The 11042-nt window shown below is 39.6% G+C and overlaps 1 protein-coding gene across 1 annotated transcript; it reads left to right on the forward strand.

The window, feature by feature from the left end:
- Positions 1-732: 732 nt before the first annotated feature.
- Positions 733-6147, forward strand: LOC118385990 (death-associated protein-like 1-A). Its single transcript, XM_035773293.2, has 4 exons — positions 733-900; positions 5020-5119; positions 5319-5382; positions 5607-6147. The coding sequence occupies exons 1-4, from the start codon at positions 834-836 to the stop codon at positions 5730-5732; spliced, it is 357 nt and encodes a 118-aa protein (XP_035629186.1). The 5' UTR covers positions 733-833; the 3' UTR covers positions 5733-6147.
- The last annotated feature ends 4895 nt before the right edge of the window (positions 6148-11042 follow it).

Genomic DNA, 11042 nt, shown 5'->3' on the forward strand with positions numbered 1-11042 from the left:
ATTCCCTATATAGTGCAATACTTTTGACCAGAGACATATGTGCCCCTTTTGACCAGAACCATATGGGCCCTGGTCAAAAGTAGTGCACTATATAGGGAGTAGGGTGCCATTTGGGAAACAACCAACATGATAAAGAATTATCAGACACTCAGCATTTTCTTTGTCTTATTTCAGGACTAGACAATAGACCTTTTCAGATAAACACTTTAAAAGTTGTTAGAAGTGACAAAAAAAGACTGACAATGCAGGCACTGCTTTTTGCCAGGATATCAAGTTGTTTTAAACAATTTATTACATAAATAGCAAGCATGTTCCACTAAGATAAATGTGAGACGAGTTCTGTTCAAAAACAATCTGTTGTCCCTCCCTTTACTCTAGGTCATTCATAATGTACAGATCTTTAAAAAGTCAGATAGCAATGTATATGCTCTACCCAACCTGATGGTGAATTACCATATTGCTTACTTCTATCCTGCTTTATTCAGATCTGCAAACACAGAGGGGAGTGGCTGAAGGTTGTTTTTGAACGAGGCAATAGTGTTGTATAAACGACAGGATTGGTAGGTAGGAAATATGATTAGATCATAAACATCCTCAATGCACACCACAGACACAAATGCGCCAATCGATCTACTAAATAAAACAATGTAACTGTTTGAGGCTGCTCACGCCATATGTCTGGTTAACTCGTGTGGAATAAATGAGTGCTGCAGTCCCATATGCTGATGCTTGCTTCCTGCATCAGCTACGTCATTCTCCTTTCAGCAGTATAAAACCAACGGAGTTGGTATTGTTCTAGTTTGTGTTCTGTTATTGTTGTTCAGAAGTCAAGAATGGTTCAGCTATCTAAATCTGAAATGAGAGAGAGTCTTGAATTGAAGGCTGGCCATCCTCCAGCAGGTATATTTGTCGATTAATTCACACTAATTCGTAATTGTCACTGAACTGCGTATTTTCTTTGTATAACAATGTGTTCGATGTAATGGGTTATTTTGAGGAAGTAAGTGGGGTCCACATTCAGTGTATTTATCATATAGGTCTACTCTTCCTGTTGAATTTATTTTTGTTTTCGTCTTGTGCGAGCATTGTTACAGTTCTGCTACAGTGTTGATACGCACGCTCAAATCTCAAGTGCGTAGGTGGTAAACTAATAAAATATGGGAACTCTTTACGATTGCATGCAGTAGTAGGCCTAAATGCTCTCATCCTTGTTACTTGTAATTGTATTTATCGTCACAATGCGGTATGGAACTTGAATCAGTGTATAGCATAGCCTATTGTTCAACCGTGTTACATTCTTTGCTCGAGGGACAGGATGGCCAGCACTGAGGTTCATGTAGTTAAGTGAATATTTCCCAATGCAGGTTCTTGCTTGTACATATGTTTTTGAGTCATAATCACAGTCAAACTGTTTATTAAAATGCTAATTAACGGCATTATTGCGATGCCGCCGTACTTCATGAAGGCTGAATGTCTATTGGCAGTGTTTGGGAGCTACCAGTGCTCTGAAAATAGTTTTCCAAGGTACCAGGTCCTTCACACTGGAATAAATTAATTTACACTAAAGCTACCCTTAAAGATGCACTTTGCAGAAATCACCCCGCAATTTCCTGGTTGCTAAAATTCTAATAGTTCGCCTAATTTTAAATTTGTGACAAAACAAGTATAGTGTAGAGAATTAGTGTACCATCTAAACCGCGGTGAAATATATGATCCATAACCCCAAATATTGTATTTTTAGGTGTTTGAAGCTGTCGTAGAAAAGTAGAAACTTAAACGGAAAGCATAGAAATAGAACATATCTCCCGCTTATAGACTAGGTGTCATTGAGAATGGTATCTATGACTTAATTATATTAATTGTGTTAGGGCGCCACAAAAGTTACATTGTATGTAGGAAAAAGTAGTTCACTACATCCAAACTACAAAAAATGGAAAATCTGACATGTCAGTTCACAAATTGCAAGAACAGGTCACTCTGGAGTCAAATATTAAGAGAATGTGTAATTTCGTGTCTTTAACACAGAATGAGGCACAGTGTTTGAAGTAAGAATTAGGCAGGTCTGATGCTGAAAGGGAATTATTGCCTAATAAAGTGTAGTTCCAGTAGTTGGCTTCATGACAAAAGTAACTACTAAAAATGTTACCAATGCTGAACTAAAATATAAACACAACATGCAACAATTTCAACAATATTACTTTGTAAAAGTTCATAAGGAAATCAGTCAAATTAAATAAATGCATTAGGCCCTAATCTATGGATTTTTACATGACTGGGCAGGTCAATGCCCACCCACTTGAGAGCCAGGCCCAGCCAATCCTAATTAGTTTTTCCCCACAAAAAGGCATTATTACAGGCAGAAATACTCTTCCGTTTCATCAGCTGTCTGGATGGTCCTTCTGTAGCTCAGTTGGTAGAGCATGGTGCTTGTAACGCCAGGGTAGTGGGTTCGATTCCCGGGACCACCCATACGTAGAATGTATGCACACATGACTGTAAGTCGCTTTGGATAAAAGCGTCTGCTAAATGGCATATATTTATTATTATTATTATATTATGGGTGGCTGGTCTCAGGCGATCCCGCAGGTGAAGAAGCTGGATGTGGAGGTCCTGGGTTGGCGTGGTTACACGGGGTCTGTAGTTGAGGCCGGTTGGACGTACTGCCAAATTCTTTAACATTGCGGAGGTAGCTTTAAATTCTAGCAACATCTCTGGTGGACATTACTGCAGTCAGCATGCAATTTGCGCCCTCTCGACTTGAGACATTTGTGGCATTCTGGTGTTACAAAACTAAAAATTTTTGTGGCCTTTGTCCCCAGCACAAGGTGCATCTGTGTAATGCTATTCAATCAGCTTCTTGATATGCCACACCTGTCAGGTGGATGGATTATCTTGGCAAAGGAGAAATGTTTTCTGGGCCATTTTAGTTCAGCTAATTAAACAAGGGACCAGCACTTTACATGTTGCCTTTTTTATATATTTTTTCAGTATAGATTTGAGTTAGTTCAACTACCACCAAGCTACTGCAAAATGTAATAACATTATTAGTTGAATATATGTACAGTGCCTTCAAAGTATTCACACCCCTTGACTTTTTCCACTTTTTTGTTACAGCCTGATTTTAAAATTGATTAAGTTAGATTTTGTCACTGGCCTACACGCAATACCCCTTAATTTCAAAGTGGAATTATGTTTTCATTCTTTAATAAAACATTTTTTTTAAATGATGTAAAGCTGAAATGTTTGCATCAAGTATTCAACCCCTTTGTTATGGCAAGCCTAAATAAATTCAGGGGTAAGAATGTGCTTAAGTTGCATGGACTCCCTCTGTGTGCAATAATGGTGTTTAACATGATTTTTGAATGATCTCATCTCTGTAGCCCACACATACAATTATCTCTTAGGTACCTCAGTCGAGCAGTGAACAAAGGCCAGGGATGTTTTCCAATGCCTCGCAAAGAAGGGCAATCATTGGTAGATGGATTAAGAAAAAGACTGATCCCTTTGATCATGGTGAAGTTATTAATTCAACTTTGGATGGTGTATCAATACACCCAGTCACTACAAAGATACAGGCTTCCTTCCTAACTTCGGTTGCTGAAGAAGCAGGAAACCACTCCGGGATTTCACGATGAGTGCAATGTTGACTTTGACACAATTACGGAGTGTAATGGCTGTGGTAGGCGACAACTGAGAATGGACCAACATTCTAACCTAATTCACAGAGTGAAAAGGAACCCTGTACAGAATGAAAGTATTCCAAAATATACATCCTGTTTCAAATTAAGCAAAACTGCAAAAAATGTGTCGACGAAATTAATTTAGGCATGCATTATGTTTGGGAATATTCAACGACATCACTGAGTACCAGTCTGTATTTTAAAGCATGGTGGTGTCTGCATCATGTTATGGGTATGCTTGTCATCTGTAAGGATTATTTTAAATTTAAGGATAAAAATGAACTGAATAGAGCTAAGCACAGGCATAGACCTGGAGGTTTCCCAACCTGGTACAGTCTGCTTTTCAACAGACACAGGGAGACAAATCCACCTTTATGCAAGACAATAACTTAAAACGCACAGCCAAATATACACTGAAGTTGCTTACCAAAATTACTTGAATGATCCTGAGTAGCCTAGTTACAGTTTTGACTTAAATTAATGGCAAGACTTAAATGGCTGTCTTGCAATGATCAACAACCAACTTGATCGAGCGTTAACTTTTTTTTAAAGAATGTGCAATATTGTTCAATCCAGGTGTGCAAAGCTTAGACTTACCCAGAAACTGAGTTGTAAATGCTGCCAAAGGTGATTCAAAAATGTATTCACTCTGGTGTGAATACTTACGTACATTTAGAAAACATGTTTTCACTTTGTCTCTTGGTGGTGCGGGAGTGAATCAATTTTGAATTCCTTCTGTAACACAATGTGGAATAAGTCAAGTGGTATGAATACTTTCTGGAGGCACTGTAGTTGACTAGACTGCACTGTAGTTGACTGCCTGTTGACTAGACTTATGGTGTGACATGATGTCCCAGAAAACAAGTTCTGGGGCCATATTAAGAGTAGGAGCGCTTTGCCCTACTCTGAGATGTGCTTAATACACATGGACCCTGAAAGGGACTCTCAAAATGAAATTATTTCTCTGATCAGAGCTGCACATTGTTTGGCTATAAGCACTTGTTGCTTTGACAGGATGTGGGTGAAGTATATTTGTTTTGATTAACCCTGCCTCTTGCAAGCAGCTGAGGAAAATAAGATGACAATGCTTAACTGTATTCTCACTGCCAGTGCCACCTCTTGATCAGTCTACCAACGTCAGCACTGCTATTCTCACAATCTACTTCTATATTGAAGTAGACCAACTGGTATTACAACATGCACAGTTGTTTAGTCTTACATTAACTCTGACTAGTTTTAACTCCTTTCTGAACAGGTGAGAAGGATGTTGCAGTTAATGCTGGATTGGCAAAGAATGAGAATGTTAACTATTTCAAACTGTTCCACTCTGGCTCCACAGTGAAGGCTGGGGGGAAACGAGTGGCCAAGAAGAGCTATGAGGAGAGTCATGCCACCCACCATGTGAACCCAGAGAGGGAACACAAGGTTCCCAAACCCAGGTACAGTTCAGGTAGTCCCTACCTGTTTAATTCCATTAGGTACTTAATGAATACCACCCAATACTCCATCTACAGGGTCTCGCTGATTGACGGCGCTTGGATGATGTATTTTATTTTTGAAATATATATTTAAGAGAACATCAGGAAAACCTTTAACTGCAATGTTGAGTTTGTCTGTAAACATGTCATACTGTTCTAGATCTGCAGCCACCTCCAGCCGAATGCAGCTAGTCAGTGTCTTGATGTCAGGGACACTTGACAAGGTAAGTATATCTGACTTAAAATAATGGCTGCATTCGTGTCCCACAAGGGTTGGCCAAGAAACCGGTTTAGCTGTAAACTACAATCATTTGGCTTCATTTGTAATGATCATGCAAGTCAACATTTACTCATAGCCTACCTACTACAGACTGGCATAGTAAAATAGTTTTCTTCCATATTGCTTGGTCAGCCATGATTTTATACAATTATTTCTTAATTGTTTCAGTTGGGACATGACTTCCCAGAGACCCCAGTAAGTGTGAAACACAGCAGACTCAGACCTGCTTTGGAGAAGGCACACTCGCCAGCTTTCAAGTCTACCTTCTGCATCCAGCAACCGAAGAAGTTTTGAAGCAACACGTGTTGAAGTTGCCTGAAGGAAACATGTGAAGTCAACTGTGAAAGACTAGCAGGAAGGTTTAGTTACATGCATGAAAGGACCAACATGAGATGTCAGAAAAGATTTGAATGTTTAGTGCTCTAGAATCCATTCATCTACTTTGAATTGGTTGAACTTTGTAACTGCTTTTAGGTGAAAGTGGGGCTTTGTCGGGATATGGGTGGTGTTCTGCTTACTACAAACCAGCATTTACTGTGCCTTTTTTATTGAGTGTATGCAAGTGAACTAAAACGCACATGGTGGGGATTTTGGAATTGGTGTGTTGCATAAGAGGGTATAAGATGTCTGACTGTTTCATCCGTGTCTGTTTTTCATAGTGAAAAGCTTAGCATTTGTTTACGGCTTGAATAAAAAAAAGTTGCATGGCGTTAGAAACTTTTTGTTTTATGGTTAACAAGGTTACCATTTATAATCAGTTCGGTTGAAAGTGTTTATCCTGCTGCAAATTTTGTCGTGACCACAGGGTGGTGACAAGTACATTATCAGCTTGAAGGACATTTTTTTTCTTCTTTATGTGTCACACTTGTATGTCGTGTTCAAGACAACTGGGACAACTCTGAAATCTTTGACTTCAGTGAGTTTAAGTCAACTGGGAACTCTGGTGGGGGGGGGATTCCAAGTTAGAAACTCTGCTCATCCTACCTGAAGATCAGATGTCATGACTGCACTATTGCCAAAGGTCTTTGGGTGTATTTTCCCTGTTGTGAGGTATTTTCTGTCTCGCTGGCCTCTCCTATTGACAGGAGCCGTTCTTCAACATGAGCTTGAACACTAGCCTACATTTCCATAATCTACATACTTTAGTCATGTTATTACAGCATACAATACCATGGTTTCTGAGAGTGAAACTTACTCTGGCATGTCTCGGGACGCTTTGCCTCACTGTCCACCGAAACTGACCCACAGAAGACTGTCTTTGAATGGAAGTGCTTCTTTGGAAGAAGTTCTCGGCATGTGTAGACCTCTCTTATAGTGCACTCACAAAATATCTGAGGCTGAACCAAGCAAAGCACTGAAGACTTCCAGATCCACCATAGAGTATCTAGGGGCTCTTATCTGATAGTAACCTAAGTAGTGCTCCACTCTTATTGGGTAGTTGGCTGTTTTATGATAGAAACAGGCAGCAAGTCTCTGAAATTGCTCAAATTATATCCTAAGCATTTGTATGATGTCTACACAGTTTAATACTTTTCTTCCTGGCAGTCATACTGTACATGTATTTTTATTTAACTGGGCATTGCAGAGTATAGGCACATTAAGTAAAAGGAAGTTGATGCATACAGTTGTGTATATAGTCAAAATATTTGAGGAATGCATAGCAGTTACGGCTTGGTGTGAATGAGGTCTTACTGACCATTTGTAAGATTATGATCTGCAGTGTGTGGAGGGGGGACTACTGTAGGACCCAAAACCGGCTCTTAAACCATTTCGTTTGGGCTCCACTTTCCAGTCACCTCGCGGCTTACATTTAATCTTTTGTCTATCTTTGTGGCAAAGTCAGCTGTCAGTGACAGTGAAGGGCTTTTATGGCACACAGGGAGACGATATGCTATGTTAGCCTTAGGCATTTTGTAAGATGGAGGTAGGCAGTTGAATAACCTTGGAAACAAATGCTTTTACAACAGCTGGCAGCTTTTGCCAGCTTCCATTCTAGCAGATGGTGAGGTTGGACAGATTTGGAATATGAGAAGGTACTGGCTTTGTTCCCTCCTTCAGCTGTGTTGAGGCTCTTTGGTCCGCTGGGATTTGGCTGGTTACCTGTGCATGCATAATGAGAAGACTGGTGGACAGAAATAAGCAATGCACACACACACCCTGTCCCAAAGTACAGGGCATCGGGCTGTGTTACAGGAATGAACCAAAGCATGAAGTGATTAATTAATATGACAAAATAGACTTAAGTAAATGTTTTGATACTCAATATACAGTAAATGTAAATAGTTGCATTATTAATTATAGCAATTAGACTGCACATTTGCTTTGCTGTATACTAAATATGCCACATTGAGTTATCTATAATCCATTAAGACTTCCTTTTCATTTTGTTTATGCATAGCACAGCACTTTTATGACATAAATCCTGTTACAACACTATCTAATTGTGATGAATAACCTTTGTCAAGGAAATGTCAACCCTGAGGTCATTGTTTCAATTCCCAATACAATTTCATGACTGCAACTGGTTTCAATTGAAAAAATACTTGTATTTAACCCATAAGAGTCTAAAAAGCCCCGTCTAAAGGGGGGGGGGGGGTCTACAAAGCTATATGGAATCGTTTTAAGAAGGTCATACCAAGGTTAATTTTGCTATTTGATTTTGAATTTTAAGATCCCTTGAAGTATCCAAAAGATATATGTATTTTTTTGGGCCTTACTGCTGTTACCCATACAAATGCATTGAATAACAGATTCACTACATGGAACAAAAGATGGTCCCCCCTAAAAAATCAAAGGTTTGTTCTGAAGTGTCTGTCCTATACCCAAGAGAGAGATTATTTAGTATGTATTTAACCCTTTATTTTTGGCACTATACAGTGCATTTGGAAAGTATTCAGACCCCTTGACATTTTACAAATGTTATGTTACAGCCTTATTCTAAAATGGATACAATTATTTTTTCCTCATCAATCTACACACAATACCCCATAACTGATGAAATCAAGATTTAAATCTTTGGTGGTGGCAGCCATCATGCTGTGGGGATGTTTTTCAGCGGCAGGGACCGGGAGTCCAGTCATGATCGAGGAAAAGATGAACGGAGCAAAGTACAGAGAGATCCTTGATGAAAACCTGCTCCAGATCATTCAGGACCTCAGACTGGGGCAAAGATTCACCTTCCAAGAGGACAATGACCCTAAGCACACAGCCAACGTAATGCAGGGGCTGCTTCGGGACAAGTCTCAATGTCAATTAATGGCCCAGCCAGATCCCGGACTTGAACCCAATCGAACACCTCTGGAGAGATCTGAAAATAGCTGTGCAGAGACGCTCCCCATCCAACATGGCAGAGCTTGAGAGGATCTGCAGAAAATAATGGGAGAAACTCCACAAATACAGGTGTGCCAAGCTTGTAGAGTTATAACCAAGAAGACTCGAGCCTGTAATCGCTGCCAAAGGTGCTTCAACAAAGTCCTGAGTAAAGGGTCTGAATACTTATGTAAATGTGATATTTCAGTTTAATACATTTGCAAACATTTCTAAACACCTGTTTTTGCTTTGTCATCATGGGGTATTGTGTGTAGATTGTTGAAGGAAAAAACGATTTAATCCATTTTAGAATAAGGCTGTAACATAACAAAATGTGGAAAAAGGGAAGGGGTCTGAATATTTTCTGAATGCACTGCATACTTCCCTCCAGACGAGACATGCTAGGCCTGTGGGCATCCGAGAGCAAAACAAACGACATGTACATGTACGTGAGAGTCTCACCTTTCCATATTAGTGTGTAGCTCAAACCGTTCGGATGCTACAGATAATTTTGTGAGAAGACCGATTTGCGGGATGTCTCATGGTCTGACAAACACCGCTCTAGCTCTCTCACCTTTCACCACAGTTGCGGAAGTGCATGCGTATGTGGTGGATTGAGACATATCCAATGCAAAAAAAAAACGTCTCTAACTGACAGATTTTTATGGGAATTTGTATTATTATGTTAATTTGATTTCCGTGGGGCGGGGAGATCAACCTTAACAGGGAAGCTATATATTTTTTTTTTCAAGAGCTACTAAAGTTTATATCTGTGATTCTCCTCACACACACATTTTACCCAAACCTTTGGTACCTTCTGTGTATGTAATTCTGAGGCCTCATAGTCACTTGTGGAGGGATGGAGTGGTGGTTGGTATGCTGAGTTGCAGATGGACAGGGCACATTTCCCTGCCAATGACTGCCCATTCCCAATCATCTGACAGGGTCGATTGCCCCTCTAACGTCTGCTGTACTGCTGAATAAACACTTGAGTCCAACAATAACCTTGCCTCACAGTGGGGAGGAGTAAGAGGGACTCTGTTGCTTTCTTAATAATCATATTCTGTTATATTTTAATAAAACAAAACATTTATTCTGCACAAGAAAATAATTATAGGCATTGTAAAAAACTATTTGTTTAACTATTTTTTTAAACCAATTAGATCTGAAAAAAACACTGATGTGAAAAGATCGAATGTGATTGGTCAAAAGACCAATTAGTGGAAAAAATATCAGATTTGGGCCACCTGTCTAACCGCAGCCAATGTGGCCTAGCCTACTTCTGTGGTTGTTGTATTTGTCTTTTTTTGTATATCCACTTGATTTTAGAGGGAACAACATGTTGGATCATTGGACATCGTTCAATTGTACAGGTGACCAAGAAGTAGGAATGCACCGATATTGAGAGCGGGAAATTGCATCTACCTGTATGGAATTCTTCCTATATTTATTATTATTTTTTATCTTTGCTGCCAGTGGCGATTTAAGGATGAAAATCTTGGTGGGGCAAACAACAACAAAAGAATGGGGTGCATGCCAGCAAAGCGACTACACAACACAATACTAAACAATACAGGTATTACACTATAACGGTGACAAACTGTGCCCACAAACTGTTAGGGCCTACATAAAGCTCTCCCAATTGCAGAACTTTCTTTTCAGCACCATGGAGTGAATCCTTACCACTGCTACACCTGGCTATCAGCGGGAGCCTTGTCTGGCAGCGAAACAGTTCATCCAGACTCATTTACTCCCTTTAAAAAACATAGCTGATATGGCTGACTTGCTTAAACAAATGTGGTTTCTACTGACAATTGAAGTGTATAAACTATGGCATAAGGGGACGACGAGCAGATAAGAGGCAATCCGTAATTTCGATTCATACATTAATGAGCGAGCTAACACGGATGTAGTCAATTTAACTATTTGTATTCCAAGTCAGAAGCGTAGGATAAATAAAAGGGGCATACAAGCAGACAATGAAAGCTCTTACAATATTCAATGATTACATATCTCTAAAACAGGCTATAGGCACCACCAAGTGTGCCAAGTCAGAACATTAAACTTAGTTATGAGGGGAAAGGGACCAAATTATTTGGGTGGGCTACTAACAGCTTACGACACAACATACACTTAGTATTACTTTCTTAGCTACAGTATACTATCTATCTGGCATATTACATAATTTATGCAACAGCATACAATACATTTTTGGACTCACCTTGTTGTGATGTGCTCACTTGAACAGGAAGGTGGTGTGGTGGTCCTTGTGGGCAAATTTTGCCATCAAATTTT

The sequence above is a fragment of the Oncorhynchus keta genome, chromosome 7 (assembly GCF_023373465.1).
Source record: "Oncorhynchus keta strain PuntledgeMale-10-30-2019 chromosome 7, Oket_V2, whole genome shotgun sequence".
In the NCBI taxonomy this organism is placed as follows: Eukaryota; Metazoa; Chordata; class Actinopteri; order Salmoniformes; family Salmonidae; genus Oncorhynchus; species Oncorhynchus keta.

Excerpts from the sequence above, each read along its gene's own strand:
- LOC118385990 (XM_035773293.2), top strand. The coding sequence starts at position 834 with ATGGTTCAGCTATCTAAATCTGAAATGAGAGAGAGTCTTGAATTGAAG. Across the intron at positions 901-5,019 it reads GGCTGGCCATCCTCCAGCAG|TGAAGGCTGGGGGGAAACGA; the intron begins GTATATTTGTCG and ends CTGGCTCCACAG. Across the intron at positions 5,120-5,318 it reads CACAAGGTTCCCAAACCCAG|ATCTGCAGCCACCTCCAGCC; the intron begins GTACAGTTCAGG and ends ATACTGTTCTAG.